The sequence below is a fragment of the Colletotrichum orchidophilum genome (assembly GCF_001831195.1).
Source record: "Colletotrichum orchidophilum strain IMI 309357 chromosome Unknown Scaffold_2.1, whole genome shotgun sequence".
NCBI lineage: Eukaryota > Fungi > Ascomycota > Sordariomycetes > Glomerellales > Glomerellaceae > Colletotrichum > Colletotrichum orchidophilum.
Genome location: NW_019172958.1, coordinates 531,048 through 552,729, shown reverse-complemented (window position 1 = coordinate 552,729; position 21,682 = coordinate 531,048). Strand labels below are relative to the sequence as shown.

Sequence of the window (21,682 nt, the reverse complement as noted above, 5' to 3'; positions counted from 1 at the left end):
CATTGACGGGCAGGACCTGCAGGCCATGCGACTTGACGTTGTTTGTGTAGGCCTGGTTTGTTGGCACCTACTATGAAATGCTGTGGAATGAATGAGGTCGAATCAATCAAGTTGGCGACGTTGAGAAGCCGCCTGCAGACGTTGAAGCGGCTGCAGAAACCAACGCACCTAAGCTCTAGTCGCCGGTATGGTGCAGGAGCTTGCAGTCATTGACTTTATTTATGGTGGTCGGTGAACACGGACATCGCGGCGGTTTCGAGTCCAGGCACTCCGCGAAGACCTTTGATGAGGTACTGTCGTGCCCGATGGGGAGAGATGCGATGGCCATCAAAACTTTTTCAAGTTAGTCGCCGTTTCGATGGATGGGTGATCCATGATGCTGCCTTTTGCGGTGTGTGGTAGGGAATAATTAGCAAGTGAGGTCTCGAGTGGCTTGCACTACTATGTACATACACGTGTAGTTAGCCATCACCCATGCCAAGAGTGAGGTGGGCGCCTGGTTTTGTGGGGCTTGCTGGATGCCATCCATGTGGCAGACAGACAGTTGTCGGGCTCGGGATCATCCAAGTCCGCGAAGTTCGCGGTCTGGCCTTTGCTGCTGGCAGATCAACGACAGCGCAGCAGCATCTGCACTCGCCCGACGGTCGTCTGACGTGCTGTGTATCATAGAAGGCCAGTTGGTCCAAGCAAACTCGGACGAATTACATGTTGCGCGTATGACCAAATTGTCACCATCGCAACCATATCCTACATGCTTATCTTGCATTCTCCGCAATATGTCGAGGCTTGTCGCCTCCCAAGCTTTGCATCTTGCAGCGTAGAACGGGTAGAAGTTGGTGGCACCGTTCTCTCGGCGTGTTCCGCGTATGGTCGGGCAGTCACATCGATTGGTAGAGCGCAAGGTCGCACGCACGGCTGCACACATTACAAAGAGGAGACCCAGACGACCCTTGAAGCCACCCTTGAGGCCAAGGGATGGAGGCTTGGGGCGGATTGCGATTTGCGAAGATGATGCGAGAAGGATGCGAGATCACGAGATGTCAATTTTGGGCGTCGCGCGTATTGCAATGTGATTCTGACGAGGGATGAAGGGGCCATCGCCGGGAGTCGATACGACCTAGAATGGCAGACGTTCCTGCCATGGCCGCAGTACCTCAAGCGCCAAGTGTTTCGCTATAGCTAAAGGTGAGAAAACCCTCTGGGTGGTGGTGCAATGCGCCGACCCCCTCCAAGTCCCCGATCGAGACGTGTAGAGCATCGTCCCATCCCAGTGACGGCCGTGACTGTCCGTGTGCGGGACGCATCGGCAGGTATACATACACGTGTAGACTCTAGAGAGAGAGAGAGATTGAGAGAGAGGGAGCGAACGAACGGCCTGGGTGCCACAGACCGTTAGAGGTCTCAAGCCGGATTGGTGGATGTGCTGTGGGTAGTGCCAGTCCGGTGGTGCCAGTCCATTGGTGCTGTATTACCTATCCGCGTACAGCGTATCTGCACCTCGCGTACGGATAGACAAGCATAAAGAAATTATCGCCGGGCCTAGAGATGGAAACAGTCGATGGGCGGGAAACGGAGGTGTGATCATGACCGACCCCGACCTCCTCAAAGGTCGGACAGCGGCGCCCTCGTTAGTGGGCGGACAGCGGTCGTGCGGGAAACATGTGGAATCCGGGAGTTAGCGATGTGAAGATTGAGATCCTTCCGTAAGCACGACGAACCAATTTACTGGAGGGAGGGAAAAGTAAAGGAAAAAACCATGACGACAGTGGGGGGGTTTCCATGATCCAGGAACGTCGCTTGCCAAGCGGGGGGCCCACGAAAGGAAAAAATGAAGTCAGCAGCGCAAAGAAGAAGTGGGGACCTTCGGGACCTTCCTGGGCTTGCCCGAGGCAGAGCGTAGTGAGGTAGGTACCGGTACTTACCCCAGCGATACCGAGCGATCCGAGTACTCCTGCAGTCCTGCTCAATCCTCGGAAGGCCATGCCCACACGGCCTCAGTTCCCAACCTCACCTTTCACCTCGAGCTTCCTCTCACTCGGCCGATTTTTTAATGCTGGGAATCTCGAGACTGGAGCTTGCCCGCAGCCCACTGTTGCTAGCACCATTTACTTCCGCCTGGTTTCGCTGGGCCCTTTCCTCCCCTGGTCTTTCATCTTCGCGGCGGACACTGGCCAGCGGGCTCCTTTGGCTGCGCATGCTTGAGTCCTCGGGGCGCTAATTAGAGAGAGCGAGTCGTCGTCACCTCGACCCCAATCATTTCGCATTTGGCCTGGTCTGCTGGCTCCCTCCTGCTCTGCACCGCTATCATCCCTGCCTGCGTCTGCAATTGCGTATGTAGTACGAACTACGAAGTAAGGATAGCGCTAGTCGTTACAGGCGTTAAAGGGAGGCAGAGGCAGGTCAGGTCGCTTGTTCGATCCAGCGCCTCATGTCCCGTTGGAATCTCGCATCATCCTGATCTGTTCTGTTCTCTCCCTATCCCTAACCCCCGTCTCCCGAATTGCAGAACTTGAGATGACATTTTCTGACGATTATATGAAGCACATCAAGGGTGATGCCATTATCAAGAAGCCTCGATGATGCTGGCATCCTAGCGTCTACATTAAGGGGTCGAGGTCCCTTTTTTCGTTTCCCCTCCCCTTTTGCGCGGTGCACTTTGGGCGGAACGGAGCTAAGGAATGCAGGATACCCTTCACTCGCATTCCGTTCTTGAGCGCCTCGGTGCCGGCGACGGCGGCCGATGGATTAGATAAGCGCGACCGGCACCGGGAAGGGGTCCAAAGGTGTTGTTGGTTAAGTTCAAAGCCATTGCAAGCCACCGACTGCAAGCCCCATTTTGACAGTGACGCTTTCTAACGCCTTTCGTCGTGCCACCAAGCCTGGTTCATATCGACGTCGGCCTCGACGGACCAGCGGCCAGCCCGATTGCACCGTCCGTCCCCCTCTCTCCCAATGGCTCCATGATCGCGCCGCCGTCTCGGCCCAATGACCCGCGCGGGCGGCGGGCCATTGATTTCTCAATTGGACGAGTGCGGCCGCGCGATTATTTCTTGGTGCGCCGATTCTTAATGACAGGTCGGGCAGTTGCCGCTGCTGTACGCCGATGGGCCTCCGGAAACGAGATTTACGTCGTCGACATGCAATTCCCGAGCCGAGAGGTAACGGCGTCGGCAGTGTGGAAGGACCCAAGCTCGCCCTTTGATTGACTTTCATCATATTTTGCATCGCAAACCTCAATGCGAGTCTGCGACAAATGGGACAGATGTACGGCCTCGGCTCGGTAGAACGTAGCAAAGACGACGATAATCTCAAAATCGGGTGAGCAGCAGATGTTTGTTTCACCGAGATGATTATTTGGTCCAGGTCCAGGGGCTGCCGCGGCGAGACCAGGGAAGACCTATGGACACGTCAAGGTGGCTTTCCGTTGCTTCTTCTCGCTGGTGTGCGACACGTTGCGCTGGCAAAGTCCCCGGCGGTGTGGGCAGTGGACTGAGAGCACGGGTCAAACCGTCAAACAAGATGGTTCGGACGGGTACCGGTATTGTAGGCTCCTACCAGGAATAATCAGCCCTGTCGACTGGGTCATCATCAGCACGCGACACATCTTGTCTTTCTGCGACTTTGCTTAGGTGCAGGTGATGCAGGCTTGCAGGGCTAGGAGGACAAGACAATGACGGTGACACAGCCAAATGGGAAAGAAAGTTAGGTACTGCAAAGTCCGCCGCGCCGATTTGACGGGGGCCGGGGGTGGACGTTGCGGGCCTTTTGGGGGGACTCGAGATGAAGCCCTCGGAAGGTGAATAGACGAACCCATTTTCTTATTACCACTGCTCTTCGGATACTGTAGTCTGCAAGTCCTTTCCGAACAATAGAAACATTCATCTACTATGTACAAAGCCCTTGGCGAATAAAATTGCCGCTAGGCAAATAGAAGAAAGCATGAACAGACCATACATTGTAGCTCCTAGATCAGCTACCTAATTCCCGATCCACCACGGAGATGTTCCGGAGAAGGATGTGGAAGAACTGGTAAGGATTGTAGACGGGAGCTTGCTTACTTCTCAATTGTGATCTGTAATCCGCAAGAGAATGCGAAGGCGAGGGCGGATTCAGGGAAGGGCAGAAGAAAGGGCATAGAAGAAAAAAAGACCCCCCAGACTAGTGGGGGGAAAAAAAAAAATCGAAGGGAAAAAATGGATCATCCCGGCGTCGCCTAGAATTCTTCCCCCCAGCCAGTGGCGCATCATCACGTAAGGCCGCCCGCCCGCCCGCCCACAATACCAAGGTCCATCCATCCCGCCCACGCCACAAGCAGCGCCAGCGGACTTGGAATAAACGGGGTTCCTTATGACTGGATTACACAGTAGGTAGGAGCACTTGGGGATTCGTGCCGTTCAGGAAGCCTCCTGCCCGATCAACTGCAGGGAGTGAGGAGCGCATCGCTCCATCCCTGCACTCGTTTCTTGCAAAATACGCCCGTGCGCCTTCTCACTCCACCTTTGTTCAGCATCTTGACCAAAGAAAGGGCAGAAGCCACTGGCGACTTTGTCCTTGTGCACTAACGTACCTTACCACATGAGCCCCGCCCAATGGAGGAAGTACCTGTACCCGAGCCGCAGCACCCGGGCTTCCTCTCTGATTTTCCCTCACTCTTTGGTCTTGTGCCCTCGCTGCATGCGACTCTGTTTTCCCACTCTGGCCCGATGCTGGGCGATGGCCCCCAAGAGAGAGGCATGGACAAATACCTTACGCAAGATACCATAGTACTTGTATCTGTACCCATGGCACCTGCCCGGCTCGTGTCAGTCATCGATGCAGTCAATCGGTCAGTCAGTCAGTCATCACGGACGCGGACAGGAAACACCAGCATCGTCGTCCCCCGGAAAGATCGACATGAGACCTCGCAAAGACGGCGCCGAAGTATGCCAGCTTTCGACAGCAATCATGACAGCAGCGCCCATGACCAGCCAGCCAATGATCATCACGAGGGAAGGATGATGGAAGGACGGCAGAGCATTCGGCGCTTGGCATCTGCCTAGCATGCTTCGAAGTTCGCTAATCCTTTGATTCCCACAGATGGAGTATTAATATGGGAAAGCGAAAGGAAGCAAAAGCTGGGCCATCTTTCGCCAATCCAGACGCAGGCCAGTAGGTACTGCAGTAGGGAAGTACGAAGATACCTGCTGTAAGAGACGCAGTGGAAGACGCATTCGGCGGTGGCCGAAGGACAGACGGACAGAGGGCGGGCGGGACGACAGGAGTACTCGGTACTCAGACTGAGGTAACGAGGTTGCCAAGAAAGGCATGCTAAGGGACCCCAGTGTATCGACCTGGGTGAAGCAGCACTGCAGCAGAGCATCATAGCTCCGTCTTGATTCGGTTCGGACTTTTCACTTTGCCCAGTCCCAGCGTCCTAGTGTACATTGTACGCACCCCAATGGACCACTTACCGCCTGATGCCCCTGGTCTCGGTCAGCTGTGTAGGGACGGGAGACTCGCATCCACAAGAAGAAAGACACGCAAGGTTGAAGGTACCCACGACACCTAACCAACCCGTCCACCCGCCCAGAGAGACCAAGCCCGCGTACCCTGTACCTCGACGCAAGGCAGTCTGGGTACTCGTACGGCTCCCCTCCCCTGGTACCAACCTTACCTCACTATGGTCCTCTGTCCTCTGCGAGAAGGGACGGAGAGCAAACTAAGGTAAGGTAGCCCACACACCACACACCACACACCCAAGGCTCGCCTTTCGCAGTCACTGCTCTCATAATCGCTCGGCTTCTGACAAGCACCCCGGTCCCCGCCGCTTCCGTAGGCCGGCTTGGGCAGTCTTGGTACCTTTCCGTTGTGTCTTGGGTGTCGTTGGTACCTGCCACTCCACACGCTCTCGTTCAAAGATGGACTCCAGCCAGAGCGACATGTCCCAAAGCTCGGCCTCCTCTGCAAAAGTCTTGGGACCGTGGACCTTGTCTTGTCTTGTCTCCATTCTCACTCTATCCGGTCTCTGCGTTACCTTAACCTACTTTGCCTAACCCTGCCGCTTTGCCCGCCTGTTCCGCTGCCTCATCATACATATCAATCTAGTCATCCACACTTTCCGTAACTTTGACGCTTGTCTCATGCTCTCTTGACCTTCTCCCCTCCCTCTCCAAATCTCCCCCTCCTCCTCCTCTCAACGCTTTTTGCTACCTGTCGATTATTTGCATATTCCCCCCTTCCCTCCGACGGCGACGATACACTCACCGAGACTGGAAGCAAAAGTGGAAAAGGGAATTTTGAGGATTCCAACGGGTCGATTCACTGGGACGTGACGTAGCTGGGTCAGCGAGCAAGACAGATTCAAGACAAGACAACGCCTGTCTGGATGGTTCGGTTTTAGTCAGACACTGACAAGTCGACGCTCCCCGGTAGACGACCACTCGCCCTTCGGTCCTCTACCGTCACCTATTACACCTTCGCCCTTCGCATTGCGTCGCGACACTCGAACTCATCTTTCCCCTCCGAAGGCACCAGTAGCCATGCGGGACTTTAGCACTTTCCTCCAAGGAAAGCCGACACTGCCGTCTCTATGGACTGGTAACATCAACTTCGCCAAGCTTAATCCTATTCCTCACCGATATCGACCCAGTCGAGCAAAAAGGAATCAGAAGAAGCGCGCATCCGGGAACTACACCGGCGCCGAGGACGTGACCTCGCTACAAAAATCACTGAACCCTCTCGACACATTACGGAAATTGCGAAATCACAAGTGGCGCCTCCTCGACCTGCAGTACACGATCCTCATCGCCTTGATCATTTTCTCGCTCTGCATTACGCCTTCAGCGCCGCTTATCAAGACACTCGCCGTCACTGGAGGCCTCCTGCTTTTGACGGTTCCTGTCACCAGCCAGTTCTTCTTCCCCGGACTGAGTATATGGACCTACCTCATCTATTTCTTTTGTAGCCGGTAAGTCGCTTTGCATGCGGTGTTATTCACTCGGCTTGGATGTTAATTGAAATCCAGCTTCATCGATGCGAAATACCGCCCCCATATCTGGGTCCGCGTCCTCCCCGCTCTCGAGAACGTCCTCTACGGTGCCAACTTGTCCAACATCCTATCTGCTCACACCCACCCGGTCCTCGACATTCTCGCCTGGATTCCGTACGGTCTGGGCCACTTTGGCGCTCCCTTCATCTGCGCTGGCTTCCTGTTCCTCTTCGCCGCGCCCAAGACGCTCCCCATTTTCGGCAAGTGCTTTGGCTGGCTGAACGTTCTCGGTGTTACCATCCAGCTCGTCTTCCCCTGCACTCCTCCGTGGTATGAGAATGAGCATGGCCTCGCCCCGGCTGCGTACGGCATGTCCGGATCCCCTGCGGGTCTGGCCCGCATTGACGCCATTCTCGGCATCGACATGTACACGACCAGCTTCTCGACTGCCCCGGTACCCTTCGGCGCTTTCCCGTCGCTACACGCTGCGGATGCAGTCATGGAGGCTCTCATTTTGAGCTACTGCTTCCCCCGGTTCCGGCCTCTCTTCGTCATCTACGTCGCATGGATTTGGTGGGCGACCATGTACCTCAACCACCACTACGCGGTCGATCTGGTCGGTGGCTCGCTCCTTTCCGCCGGAATTTTCTACTTTGCCAAGGCTCGATATCTGCCTCAGCAGCAGGCTGACAAGAAGACTCGTTGGGAGTACGACTACGTTGAGATTGGCGAGCAGACCAAGGTCTTCGATGAGGAGTATGGACGGATGTACAACATGGGATATCTGCAGCGCCGCGGCAGCTCCGACAGCGATGAGTGGACAGTTGGCAGCAGTTCTAGTTACAGCACATCGAGCCGGGGCAGCGGAAGCTTGAGCCCCGCCCTTTCCGAAGAATCCGGTCGCAGCATCTTCAGCATCGAGATCAGACCCGACAGCGACAGATACGAGATTCCCCAGCTCACAGAAGTGGCTGTTCGGTAAACCGGTTCTCGTTACACGCGCAGACCAATTCAGATACTTCACGAACAAAGCGAGCAGCGCCGACAGGGCAACGACGCCGGATTATCCCCGCCGCGCGTACTGAGAGCCCTTGGACGATTCTTCGAAACCGCGAAACAACAACCTCCCTTCACCGACACTTTTTTTCGATTCTCATCATCAGCACTTTTTCACTCAAAACGGATACCACTTTGGATTACCTGTACCATTTGCATCAGAAGCACAGCAACGGCGCAAACGTGGTATTTTATTATTTTTTTACAAACGACAGAAACAGCCGGAGACGCAAAGATCTCGACAGGCTTAGGAGTAACGGCCTCATGGATGACCACACCGGCAGCAGAAAGACCCACGGAGTCGGGGAAGGGGTGTAAACGGAAAGACATGGGGGACATGGGATATAGAGTACCCTCGTACAAATTAATGTGTTCAATGTCGAGATCTATCTCTGGATCGTCCAGCAATCAGCTAGGCTGAGAAGGAGATTCATCTCAGGCGCCCGACCAGCAGGAAGGCGGGCCCGAAGTAATGCGGAAGAATGAGGCGGAGTATACCACGAGTAGAGGTAGAGCAGTCGCTACTGGAGTAGTTGATGATGTGGAGAAAGAATACGAGATCAAGCTATTCTCTCGACGAAACAACTGTCACCTATTCATTGCAGGTTGTTCGTGATGTTTTACTTCCATGTATGCTGCAGTCCAGATTGAGTTGACATCCAAGGGTGCCAAGCTGGGGTAACCGCCCGCAGTCTGACGTCGACTGGTCGCCGATCCCCCCATGACTCTCAGCTGAGCTGATCCCGGCTCGGCCGGCGAAGGTGATGTGGCCGGCTGGCCCTGGCCTGGGAGCTACGGTACACACGGCAGGACTAAGAGTCTTTGTGGCGTAGAATGGCGCAGACGGCGGCTTGCTCGGACAAAGCGGACGAGGGGGGACTGGGGCGAGAACGGGATACGGGGGAAAGGGACAAGTGACGCTAGGGCCAAGACCCGAGTGATCGGGTCCGACACCTCAGCCCACGTCCCCCCGAATGCGGCTGGGATTGGCCCCCCCAGTGCTTTGCCGAACCCGAGTGACCGGGGGCCCAGAGACTCCACTGCGCCGAGCAAGGATTCTTGGCATGGGTTACATTTTTCTCATTTTGTTTTGCCTCTCTCTCCGTGGAGTTGCTGTTACTTACAGGGTTAATTCCGAGCGACGGGCGGGACATGGGCTTGTGGGGATTTCGGAGTTTTTTCATCGGCTTGGTGGGTAAGATGGATTTGCCATTTTGCCTCGGGCGTTGCGCAGATGACCCGTGATTTGTACTGCGAGAGAGACATATCTTTGTTGAAGGGGACTTGAAGGTGCGGTGGCTTGCTTACGGTCGTCAGAGAGACATTGACGATCCGGTCATCGCACACAAGCGAGTGTGGAAGACTGGGAGAATAGATCTCATTGAGTTTGTAATACAAAGATACGTTGACGCTTGACCGAGACCCATAGAGTTTAATGGAAGCAAAGGAGGTTATATGTAGTTCGGCCAGTACGTTTGGGAATATGCGTTGCCCAATTTGCCGTGACGATCAATCTACCTTACATAGCTAGCACGGCAAGCCAGGCCTTTCAATACTTTAATATATAAGTAAGTAGTCCCGCGGTATCGAAAGGGCTGAGGAGCTCCGGAAAGCGCGCGTTGCAGTACAAGCGTCTATATCATAGCTGTGACTACCTTATGTAAATGACAGCATATTTGCCGTAGCGGTTGGTTCTGTTGGAGAGTTGGAGTGCGACCAAGGAGGTCGTGCAGGAATGGACTTGCGAAGGCCGGAAGCCCGGGGAAGGAACTTTTTTGAGCTTCGCAGGGCCGGGGTAGATGGTTGGTTCGTTGGCCATGGACAGCGTTCAACTTTTCGCACGTGGAGGCCTTCGAATGAACAAGAGTTCATCACACGATGCCTTCCGTACCTCTTAATTGGCAGAATGGCCTTTCAAATCCACGTTTGTTGGCCGATGGGAAGAAAGCAGTTGGGAAAGTGATAACACCCTGTTGGAAGCAATGTTGGAAGCAAGCACAGCCAACATCATTTAGTAGGTACTGCAGAAATTCATCATTGCACCCCTCTGGTATCATCGCTGAGAATGCCTGGAGAAGCTTTGGTTACTAACTATTCTGCAGTATTCGTGTGAAAAGTGGCAGTTCATCCCAAGACTTCAAGTGACTTACACGCCTTCCTTTCATTTGGCCTTCCACAAAAAATTGAATATGACAGGAGATCTTGACCTGTCTCCGGTTACACGCCTAGGCAACTTCGCGGCTCTGGGTGGTCTCATCCAAGACATCAATGATCTGCCAGAAAAAAAAAAGAAAAAAAAAAAAGGCAGTCGAAGGAGACGAGGAGACGCGCCATGAACCAGTCATCAAGACACGCAGCATCTTCACGCCCTCCAAACATTATGTGAGCAATTGATGCAGCACACGTGGATTTGGGTAGCAACCAAAGGCCAGTATCAAACACTCTATTGCGTATTTCTGGCAGTTGTTGGCCTGGAATCCACGCGGCTTGAATCACTGGCGTAGACACTGAACGTTGGAATCTCAGGGCTTAGAATGGTGTCGACCAACCCCAGAAGGTTCGCGATCTGGCCAAGACTCTTGGAGTGGATCTGATGCTTCTTGCTAGGTGAACCGTTCCAAAAAAAAAAACTTCGAAAGCATTCTCGACTTACATTGAAGGTATACAGGGCGTCTTTTGCGTCACGTCTGCGCAACGGGCCATCTCAAGGATACGGCACAGGATGAATCCTTGCTCACGACCTTCACCAAGTCTTTGGCCCTCAATGTCATCGACGGTAGCTATGTTGCCCTGCAAGGATACCTGAGCCGAGTGCTGTTTGTGGAAGTATAATTTCCACTCTTAGCTGATATCTCATTTAAAGCATAGGCTTAAGCGGTGGAATTGGCCGAAGCTCAATCGAGCTCCGCAAGAATCTCCGCGAGACCAACTGGCAGAATCCTACTGAAACTGCACACACAGCCATGCACGCGTCTTATAAGACACATCCACCAAACTGTCTCGAGTACTTGCGTTTCATAGTACTAGGACCTCACACCAACCATTGTATTAGGTAGATAGAAGGCCAAAGGAATGCAGCCATGGCCACTGACAACGCTCAAAATGGGTGGCTATCGACAAGGCCGGGCACCCTGGATTCACTCTTCATTGTACCCTGTTGAGGAACCCCTACTCCACGATGCGGATACCTCAACCAAGTCATCGTCGCTGGTGGATATGGCTGGTGGTCGTGCTTACTGGGAGGCCACAGCCGGCGACATTTTGATGATGGTCCAGCTTTCAGCTCTGGAACGTCCCGAAGGCCATTGGCACCAACAGATTAATACTAGTGGGTTGAACTTGAGGATAGACAAGTTTTGGAAGTGCGGTCAGGCGTTGAGAATCTCATTGAGTGTGAGTTGGTTCATCTATGGGAACACTTGGGCAGTCGTTTCCGTATGATAAAGAGTTGATGACCGTGCAACTTCAAACTTGCAGATCTACTGTGGTTAGTCTTCAATTTTTGTTGGATAACAGTGCCATGTTCTATATTGAGTAAAACCTTTAGACCAGAAAGATCACTACATGTATACGAAAAAGAACAAGCACAACGCAGCCGACATCTAAGACCACGGAAGACCATAGCCCACAGTTTCCTTCATATTCTTTCATGCCAGATAGATGGATTCCCGAAATCGCAAATCCCGCTTTCTGGCATTTCGTATTCCCAATCGTTCGACCTAAGGTTGTCACATCATCAAGACACAAAGTATAACATAACTAATCCAGATGCTTTTGATGGTCGGATTCTAGTAGATTAGGATCGAATTCGGTTATTCGGTTATAATCGCCGTATTAGGAAGCCACGAGTTAGAAATCAGAATGAAGTCGAATAGTATCGTATTTCTCTAAGCAAAGAAGTGGTTTAAGAGAAGAAACAGTCTCACATGAGAGTATGTTTGAGAATATAGAATACACTCCTGACCAGCTCCGGGTTTCTTCAGTTTTTCGTGTACGCCTCCAAGAAGAAGCCCAAGAAAGCATAGCCTCCGGCACAATGAACATTTGAGTTATTCGGGATCATGTAGACGTATCCACCCTGGTTCGGGCAGTACCCAAAGCCATACACAACAGGGTTTCCGGTGGGGGAGCCGCTCGATTGACAGTTGCCGTAGTAAGCATCAGAAGTACGGCCGACGTACGAGCAAGTGATGGGATAGTTTCCGGTGCCCTGGAGATCGCTGTAGACCTTATCGTTCGCGGTGGCAGGATCTGGCTGGTAGTAGTCTACGAGCACTTTGTCCGGGCTGTTCAAGTTCCGCAATTGCCCGGCCTTATCGACGTAGAATGGCGTGGCGGCAGTGGCATCGCGGACGAGGCGCAGGGCACCTGAACCGTCGACTGTTACGTATAGGCTGCGATCACCGGAACCCTGCAGGACGAATGCCGTGGGTGTGGCCGTGGGCGTGAAGGCAGCCTCAACGGTGCTCGTGACGGTAACGGTGGTGACCGGGGTTGAGAGCGTGGTTGTTGCAGCGGCGATGCCGTCACACGAGCAGGCGGATGAGTAGCGCGCCGTAGGGCCGAGTGTCCCAACAGTGTTTTTGCAAGCCGTTTCGATGTAGGCCGGCAGGCTGCTCGGGCGGTTCTGCGCGGGTGTGCAGGCTGGAGCAGCAGCAGTGGTGGACAAGGCCTGACGCCCTTCGAGCTCCTCACGCTTCATCTTCTTGAGTCCCGGGTAGGCGTTGACCAAGGTAGTGGTGTACGAAGTGACGGTTGCTGTCTCGGTTGCGGTTGAAGTACAAGGCGTTTCGGTGACCTGCATCCATGAAGCACAGTCGGCCGACGCCGATGCTGGCCCGGGCTTGGCGCCGAGCAGCGCGCGGAAGCAGTTATCACGGTTGCACCCAGCTTGGCGCCCGAACAACTCGTCTGCAGGGGTGGCGGCGGCACGCTGTGCGACGATGCCGCCGACAAGAGCGGTGAAGAAAGAGGATTTCATCTTCTAGATCTTCTAGGAAGGCAATAACTCGACGTGGGAAAGAGACTGTTCTTAGTTGCAAGGATGGGATGAAGGGTTGGTATCTAGAGTGGAAGGGAAAGGCTTGAGCTGCTTCAGGTGAGGTGCTGCGTGAGTGAGAAGGAGAAGTGTCTTCCGAGCTTGGCCAGCCGTTTTATAGATAATCACTCAAAGTGCCTTCAGAGTCCAAGTTCTTGAATACATCTAGACCGCAAGTCTGCCGAGAATGCGCTAGAATCATCACAGCTAAATCCCATGAAGTTCAGCAAGCCTCATTGCTTCAATCAATGTCATTCTCCGCCCCGGATGTGGCCAAAGCGGAGTATCTTCCCCATGTCATTCAAGTCCAGAATGCTCCATACTTCACCCACTTGAACGGCACCGTGGGCTTGGATCCGAAAGCTGAATGACATGGTCCAACAAGCCTTTCCATCTCCCTGCATTCCCATTCAAGAGAAGCTTGATTCTACTTCGGGACGCGGATCTCTAAGCGACTCCGAAGTGAGACAAAATCCTATGGCTGAGCAACACGAGCGTCAAGTAAGCCCACATCATACCATATCAGACCATGCATCTACTGTCTCTATTTTCGGGGCGCTTGCTACATTGCGACGTTGGAACTCAGGACGGGACAATCTAGGACGGCCATTTCAAGCTATAGTCTGGCCGCTGCTGCGGGTGCAGCCGTACGGGAGCCAGTACCTGGGCCCGAACGGTGCGCTGCTATCAGCTCGAACGTCAAAACCAGCTAGCTACTCCGATGTACCAGTTCACTGTGGTCTGCTGACGGTTTACATGGTACTTTATGTCCTACTAGTTTGCAAACTAGTGCCACCAGCCCCGAACGAGTTGGGAAACGTCTTCCCCACTAGCTGAAAAGAACCCTGCCTTAATACCCATCCACCCTGTCGGGACCCCTAGCATTTCTGAGAAAAAAGAATTCTCCGATGCTGCGGTGAATGTAGCTGGCTTGAGATTCCTAGGATCCTGATCCACCCCAAGAGTCTGGATCGTTTTCTAGATGACTGTGTGTAAGTGAGAAGGAACGACCTTCACAAACTAACCTGATTTGATATTGGCACTACTGCGGCTGAATCAGACTCTCCTCTTTTTGGCAGTGAAAAAGTTTTCTCTCTATGCCTGGACTCGCTGAAAATCGCCTCTGGCAAAATAACGACGGCGATTCCGAATCGAAGGGAAAGCAACAGAGTAGGGGAATGTGGGCGGACAGGAGCTGAAAATAAGGCTAACTATGTTTCTTGTTCAACATGGGCTCTGTTCACTCAATGGCTTTCGTAGCTCAGCCACAAATGTCTGTCTCATTGGATTTTCTACGAGACCTCATATGAGTGGCATGCGGAGCTTCCTATGGCTTATAGCCTTCGATCCGGCTTGACTCACTCTCAGCTCAGGGAACCCTAAACACGATCGAAGATGTGTATCCAGAAAACCCAAACCCGAAGATTTTTTCTCCAATTCTTTGAATGATTAACGTGAATTTTTGAATTACCTTAGGTTGTCAATGTACGGTATTGTAAACGCCACGCTGAATCTCGGTCCCCGGGGGGGGATTATGAGTCAAAGGTCAAATTCATTCCCTCTAAATTTCTTGCATGATGAGTTTTCCACGCAGAAATAGATTTCATCTCATCTAACTACTCTTGTCCGATCTTCGTACTAGTTGGAGGGTGATATTCCCGGAAGATGCCTTCTACGTTAAAGCTTGTGCTTCCGCACAGATTCGTTGGCGTTCAGTGAATTCTACTGGTTATACTATCTCAGGTGTCTCTGTTCTGGCTCTTGTATTCACCTCTTTGAACTCTCTCGCTTAGCTCTTTCAACACCTTGGCGATGTACTCGCAGTCCTCGATGTCGACGTAGACAGCCACACTCAGTCTAGCCCACCACGACCCACGGTGGAACAGTAAGGATAGGTATGTCTGGTATGTTTCAACAAACTGTCGGTTGATCCACTCAGTAACTGCTGGCACTTCCTGTATAGTGACATGAGCCGCACTCTTGTCGTCCGCTACCTTAATCGGCAGCCTTACATGGGCAAAGAAGACCCTTTGCTCCTCTGGAATCTCAAAGGCTTCGGTTCCCAGATGAGCAACCATAATCCGCTCAGCTTCCCGAGCGAGATTCGTACAGTAGGTCCGTATGGCGTCCTCTCCTCCGCAAGCCTGTTTGCGAAAGTTCAAAGCAGTCTCGATGCAGCAGTAAGGCGCATTGTCGATGGTTCCGAAGTACTCAAACTGCTTCACCATTGGGTTTGTCTCCTGCGACGAGGGCATAGGATCGAACACCTGACGTGCTGCAAGCGGTCGAAAACCATGGGAGGTGGGCAGCGTTGTCCGGATCATATGTTGATTTCTCTTTGGAACGAAAAAGGCAGCGACTGAGCGGGGGGTGAAAAGCCACTTGTCGCAGTTGGTGACGAAGAAGACTGGATCGAGCTTGCCCAGGTCGAGCGGTATGTGCCCAATACCATGTGCTGCGTCAATCATGCTGAGAACGCCCTCCTCACGGCAACCTTGTACCAATTCCTGGAATGGCATGAGAAGTCCAGGCAGGCTGATAATTGTGTCAACGACGGCCAAGCGAACACGGCCCTTCCCCGCCTGTTCGCACTAAAGCTTTTCACTCTGTAAAGCCTCCTTGAACATCGCCACGATCTTCTCGGATTCCAGGGGCAGATCAAGCTGTATTTTGACCCCTGACACTCCAATGACAGAGGGTTGCGCTTCAATGAAGGCCTCGATAGATTTTTCGAGAGCACCGTAGATACCAGACGTGTAGACGATCGTATCACCATCTTCCCACCGAAGGTTGAGTAGTACAGTGTCCGTAGCCGTCGTCACGTTGGGGCAGAGAACCAGCTCATCCACAGGACATCTCATGAATTCTGCCAGCAGAGAGCGACTTTGACGAAGGATATCGGGAAATACGTAGCGTATGAACCGGTCGGGTGCGGCCTCAGCGACATCTTGGTACTGACGAAGTGCGGTGCGGACTGGGCTCGGATAGCCTCCAAAAGACCCTAAGTTGTCCGTGGTAAGTCAATGTTCGCTTAACAACCTCGGCATTGAGTCCGATTGTCATAGCTAGGTAATAAGCAAGGATAGTACCTTGATTTACATTGGTATAGTCCTTTGCGAACAGAAAGTACTTCTCTCTCATGGGCTTCCCAAATGGGGTGAGAGCCAATGCTGGGGTTGTGTCAGACGCCATTACGCTCTAAATCGTTCTTGTAGGCGAATGACACACGAAACTTTGCCGGTACTTTTATCTTTACAAAAGGTGAATAGGGGAGTACTTATAACTTCATCCAGGGGCGTGACTCGGTGAAGACCCCATATGTTGTGTACTTGCGCCCTTGGGACGCCGTGTGCGAAACTTGGAGCGGGGAAATTGGTCATCAACCAGGACAGCGGGTCGGTAGCGTTAGCATCTAAGCTCAATACAGCTCAAGCTTCACCGGTGCCATATCAGGTCCGGGAAATCTGTCACATGGGAACTTTCAAGTTTATTATTGGCTACTATCTACCAATATTTGCAATCATTGTATGACACGCACGAGACAAGTTCACTGGTCTGCAGTACAGTTATCTAACCCAACAACGCTTGGCACTCCATCTCGACCTGAGCCCCAAACGGCAAGGCAGATACCTGAACGCAGGTTCGGACCTATTTTGGGGTCAGTGACAGCATACGAATACCAAAAGACGGACTCACGGGCTGGGGCTCTTCAAACACCCCCAGATACGCCTCGTTCATCTCGGCAAATTTGCCCATGTCGGTCACGAAGACGTTGACTTTGATGACCTTTCCAAGGCCGGATCCAGCAGCGAAAAGAATTGCCCCCAGGTTTTTGAGAATTTGAGTCTGAATTCCGACAAATTGCCGATTAGCCACTCGCGGCTTTGGACTGCTAAGGTTATGCTTCATCAACTCACAGTTTGTGCAGCCAGGCCATCGGCAAGCTTTCCTGTATCAGGCTCCATGCCCACGTTCCCTGAGACATAGACGATGTTATTAGCCTTGATAGCTTGTGAAAATATAGGTAGAGGTGCCGGCGCTTTGGCGGTGAAGACCACAGCGTCACGACGAAAGGTAATTTGAGAACTCATGATGCGCTTGTTGGGTCAACTGGTCAAGAAGGGCTGGAAGGAATTGTGTGGGGAGAATATGCCCGATTTATGGCTCAATTAAAGGCCGCAAAGCTGTGCCGTAACGAGAATGCGTATTTAATGCAATCTGGAGCTGATAGAGAAGAGAGATTCGGATGACAAATTACAAATTTCTGCTAGGAGGTGCATGTCTCCAGGGGGGGATTCTCCAATTTGTCATTTTTAGGGCGCGCCCTACTGACTTTCTTCTCAAACCCGGCGGGATAATCGCCAATTTTCGTGGGATACGGGAGGTAGGTAGGTTTGTGAGCTGCAGCCTGCAGATGGCCTCGCCTCAATTTCACTCGAGGTCTTTAATGCCCCCTTCCTCGTTGTTCTCAAGTTTATGAGTCTCATTCCATTCTCTTACATCTGACTGCATACATCTAAAATTACTCGAAGCAGAGCCAGCCAGCCATGCCTACCTACGAGTTCCATCATATTTTGCCTCTTGGCCGTCCCCAAAAGGCCAATCTAGCAAGACTTATCACCGACTGGCATGCAACAACGTTCAAAGCCCCTATCTTCATTGTTAACTGTCGATTCGTCGATATCCGTGCTGCCAACACGCAAGACTTCTGGGTCGGTGGTCATGAGCTGAAGACCAACAAGCTCATGATCGCTTTGCGAAGTGGAACGGGCCGTACTGAAGATCAGTACAAGAGCATCACGATGAAGCTGGTTTCATTCTGGAACGAATCGATTAAGGATGTCCAGGCAAGCCAACAAGAGAAGGAACTAAAGGATGTTTTCGTTATGGGCGTGTTTGACTCCGCGTACGAGAGAGGCTTCTTTTTGCCCATGGTAAGGCCACCTGGGAGTCGGATCAGTCAATGTGTAAGATGACACCAGCACGCTAACAAGCCTCTAGCCTGGAGAGTTTGAGCCATGGGTAGCTGGAAACCAGCCAGAATTTCAGAAGCTAGCGGATGGGGGCGATGCAGTGTTCAAAGACCTCGTTCTGGAAATCCAAGAGAGGCCTGAGTTTGGCGGTAATTCCCAAGCCTCCTCGAAGTGAAATATAAAGACGTATGTAGCCGCTGTTCTCAGACTGATTCTAAGAAGAACCATCAAGAAAGCCTAAGGAAATGAAGTGTGCTATTGCAATGTGTGATACAGTATCAATGACGAGCCCGTGCGTGGCGCATCTGCCGTCTTGACGTCTGTCGTTGGTCTGAAATTTGTAATCAAGCCTCGCTTGTGGGTGGTAATCTACATGTCAGTGGTGAGAGACTGTGAAGACCAGTTCCTCTTCCAATCTATCCGTAGAGTAATTCGAAATTCGCGCAAACAGCGGCATCTGTGTGGGTCCTTATCAATACGTCAAAATCCGGAACTCGAAGGGAGCAATTGACACCTTGCTTAGTTTGAGAACCATACTTCGGCAACATGAAATGGCGGGGTATGCTTACCAACCAGGAAAGACATTTTGCACCAATTTTCAGTGAGGAAAAAAACTGGAAATTAGTCATCATCCCATAGGCCATGATCTACCTGTAGCTTGGTTGAAACCGTGAGGTATCTCCAAGGCATATTGTGATTAAACTAGTCGCAATCTTTGGTCGCCTCGGAGGAAGTAAGATCGAGTTTTAGAAGTGCCAATAAGCAAGGTATTTGGTTTAATTCAGAAATGCCACTATGTCACATTTACATACGTATATGAGGCCTCACACGCGCACAGGTAGATAACATCTAGCTGGGCGCGCCACCTTTGGTTTTAGTTGGTTAGGAACTAACGCTTTAGACCGTGACACACTGCCTTGAACTTCTTGCAAACATTGAAAGAGAGGAGGCTAGTTTGGGCTGGCGCATGAGACATTTCTTTTTCCTTAGACAGCCAGACTTTTTGAATATTACAGTTCGATTTCGAAACCATTAGCTGCTCACTGATCACAAGTATCTTTCTAGGTGATTTAAGAGGCATTGGGAAGAATGACATCAATAAAAAATTGCTCGGTGCCTAGTCTGCCATGAGAGCCTTCACACCAGACATTTGAAAAAAATGGGCCAAGGAAGGAAGGCAGGACTATCCAGCGTATTTTTGACTTCTCTTGACTGACACTCGTACTGCCAAATCAATCTGTGGGTACTCAAAATACTATTGGAAACGTCTCCAGGACTGATAGCTGTACCTGAAAAGACACAAAGAGTCCACCTCGTGGAGATAAAATCAAAAGTAAAACAGTTAATGCAGAAGCCGGCGAGGGGCCTCGTGCTTGAGACGTAAACTTTTTTTCAGATTTAACAACTTGTAACCGGATGAATTTGTCCCAACTTTCCCCCAAAGGTGATCTCCCAAAAGGTAAACACCGACTAAGGTAATATAGCTATGGCAGTCATCTGTAGGTACTCCGCGAAATGTAACAGAAGGTTCAACTAGGTGCAAGAATAGTGATTTCAAAAGGTAGGTCTGGCATTGCACAGAAGCAGAATCTTAGCTTCTGCCTTCCGTGGGCGAAAAGCCAGCTAAACGGAACCTCCACCTCCTGAAGCAGTGGCGCAGTTGATTGTGGCTTGACAGACATAGTACGGGTGATAACACCCAATCGTCTTTTACTTTCGTCCCATTGGCCCGTACACTGTCAAGACGTGAATTTATCTAACCCCTCTGGCTATTATCGCTCGTTATTGGTTTACTGAGTGAACTTCTGGACGATGAAATCGACGGCAGGGTCGATGAACTCAGGACGTATGTAAGTCAGGTGGAAGAATGTACAGGTGCCGTCAGGATCGCAAACCTATATTCATGGGCCCAAAAAGAGTCAGTCGGAGTGATATGAGATCAGTTGAGAGCCGGCATGAGTCTTACCGGATCACCAGCTGCACAGACCTGATTCACTTTGTCATCTAATCCGGCAGGGAATTTGCTTAGGCTGGCTGCGAGCTTCAAATATCCATCCCCGAACATTACCAGAGATTTGATCCGACCGTATAGCTCGGCCGGGATGTCGGCTGCAGCGGCGTGCATCACAGCCGCGCCCTGAGAGTACCCGATCAGAGAGAAGGTCTGATTGGGACAGGCAGCAGCCTGAGACTTGAGACGGTTGACAACGTCGTTGGAACCCTGACGGACGCCGGAGATGATTTGCGAGCTGGCCGGATACTATCATCATGTGAACAGAGCCCCTTAAATGACGCAGAACGAGTTCAGTTCTTACTTGAACAGGGTATCCTCTAGCACCAGACAGGGCGACAGTCACATTGCTGACGACTGGGTCGCCGACAATGATGCCGAATTTGCCGCCGCCGCTAGCAAAGTTGGGCTCACTCGTTCCTCGAGCTGGATGACTTCAAGTCAATTTGAGAAAACTAACAGACCATAACTACGCAGAACTCACCAACGAGAATCTCGAAGTCAGAACAGCCAGCTGGAATATCCCCCGGCCGGATCGGGACCGGGTCACCGATAGTAATCCCGGTCTCTGGAATCTCCGGACAGTCGTCAGTGCCCTGGGCGCTTACAACGGACAAAGGCACGACAGAAAGAGCGACAGCGAGAGCGAAAAGCTTAGTGAAAAACATGGTGACTTTGTATGTTGTGGATTTGATTGCTTTCGGACCGATAAGTAATCACCCTAACCATATTGGAAAGAATAGACGCTAACAAGATTATGTCTGGTTTATTTATCTGGATTCTTCCTCCATAATGAATTCGATGCCAGCTCGAGGTAATACTAATTGTTTTAAGCCTCGGGACCTCGGATGCTACGTCTTTACCATCTTGCCTAGGTTGCTCGAGTACACCGCTGGTAGCTTCATCGCAAGTGCATCCCAAAGAGGGGGTTCACGCAAATGAAGTTGCAGCTCTTGGCCTGCTACCCTGTGTGATGGTGTCCTCATAAAGATGGAAGGGAGAAATAGCAAATTTTTGTAGTCCTCAGTCAAGAAACGTACCCTTGGCCACGCCTCCTGAATCATAGCATCGTGTGCCTCGGCACGATGGCTTGGAGGGTGTCGACAGGGGTCTGACTTCACCAGGATCGTTCCCCAATCGCATCCCGTACGATGGCCGATTCTGGCCAATGGGTGATATCCACATTGTGATGCAGCCTACATGCACCCCAGGCGACGGAAACTTGTGGAACTGTGGGACTTTATGGCAACAGAATCCTTCGCAGGAGTTACTCAAGTAGGGAAAAACACAGCCTCCCATCTATATCAAACAGCCCAAACCCAACTATAACTTAGACAACGCGAATCGCCCCCTTGGTCTTGGCCCCTTTTTCAGCCCCCACAGAAAATTCTCCGAAAACATCGCGGCGGAGGCGAAGAAGCAAGTTGACTCCCCGGCCAAAGTGATGACATTCAACGGCTTGGAAACGGTGCTGCAGGCTGCTTCCCGCATTTTTCTGTCGTGGAACTCATACCACATGGTTGACAGATGAGTGAACCCATCGGAATCCTGAAGTATTCCCAAAGTGACGGAGCAAATCATGTCATTGATCAGGGAACGGATACACGGCAAACGGAGGGCCCGTGTGAAACGGCTTG

At 51.9% G+C, this 21,682-nt stretch overlaps 7 protein-coding genes across 7 annotated transcripts; 3 read left to right on the top strand and 4 right to left on the bottom strand.

Annotated features, from left to right (window-relative positions):
• Window positions 1-6,518: 6,518 nt before the first annotated feature.
• On the top strand, window positions 6,519-7,949 carry CORC01_00310 (PAP2 superfamily protein; the record flags this gene model as incomplete). Its single annotated transcript, XM_022611968.1, has 2 exons — window positions 6,519-6,946; window positions 7,004-7,949. 2 exons carry the CDS (start codon window positions 6,519-6,521, stop codon window positions 7,947-7,949), a joined length of 1,374 nt encoding a protein of 457 aa, XP_022481593.1.
• A 188-nt stretch (window positions 7,950-8,137) lies between these two features.
• CORC01_00309 (uncharacterized protein) lies at window positions 8,138-8,362 on the bottom strand (the record flags this gene model as incomplete). Its single annotated transcript, XM_022611967.1, has 1 exon — window positions 8,138-8,362. One exon carries the CDS (start codon window positions 8,360-8,362, stop codon window positions 8,138-8,140), a length of 225 nt encoding a protein of 74 aa, XP_022481592.1.
• A 2,733-nt stretch (window positions 8,363-11,095) lies between these two features.
• Window positions 11,096-11,629, top strand: CORC01_00308 (uncharacterized protein; the record flags this gene model as incomplete). The annotated part of the gene is made up of 3 exons (XM_022611966.1): window positions 11,096-11,416; window positions 11,501-11,510; window positions 11,571-11,629. 3 exons carry the CDS (start codon window positions 11,096-11,098, stop codon window positions 11,627-11,629), a joined length of 390 nt encoding a protein of 129 aa, XP_022481591.1.
• A 373-nt stretch (window positions 11,630-12,002) lies between these two features.
• On the bottom strand, window positions 12,003-13,004 carry CORC01_00307 (uncharacterized protein; the record flags this gene model as incomplete). Its single annotated transcript, XM_022611965.1, has 1 exon — window positions 12,003-13,004. The coding sequence occupies one exon, from the start codon at window positions 13,002-13,004 to the stop codon at window positions 12,003-12,005; it is 1,002 nt and encodes a 333-aa protein (XP_022481590.1).
• Window positions 13,005-14,800: 1,796 nt separating this feature from the next.
• CORC01_00306 (uncharacterized protein) lies at window positions 14,801-17,152 on the bottom strand (the record flags this gene model as incomplete). The annotated part of the gene is made up of 6 exons (XM_022611964.1): window positions 14,801-15,016; window positions 15,074-15,596; window positions 15,654-16,062; window positions 16,637-16,709; window positions 16,758-16,907; window positions 16,979-17,152. The coding sequence occupies 6 exons, from the start codon at window positions 17,150-17,152 to the stop codon at window positions 14,801-14,803; spliced, it is 1,545 nt and encodes a 514-aa protein (XP_022481589.1).
• A 456-nt stretch (window positions 17,153-17,608) lies between these two features.
• CORC01_00305 (uncharacterized protein) lies at window positions 17,609-18,209 on the top strand (the record flags this gene model as incomplete). Its single annotated transcript, XM_022611963.1, has 2 exons — window positions 17,609-17,995; window positions 18,063-18,209. 2 exons carry the CDS (start codon window positions 17,609-17,611, stop codon window positions 18,207-18,209), a joined length of 534 nt encoding a protein of 177 aa, XP_022481588.1.
• A 1,615-nt stretch (window positions 18,210-19,824) lies between these two features.
• On the bottom strand, window positions 19,825-20,713 carry CORC01_00304 (uncharacterized protein; the record flags this gene model as incomplete). Its single annotated transcript, XM_022611962.1, has 4 exons — window positions 19,825-19,929; window positions 20,001-20,294; window positions 20,350-20,471; window positions 20,530-20,713. The coding sequence occupies 4 exons, from the start codon at window positions 20,711-20,713 to the stop codon at window positions 19,825-19,827; spliced, it is 705 nt and encodes a 234-aa protein (XP_022481587.1).
• Window positions 20,714-21,682: the final 969 nt, after the last annotated feature.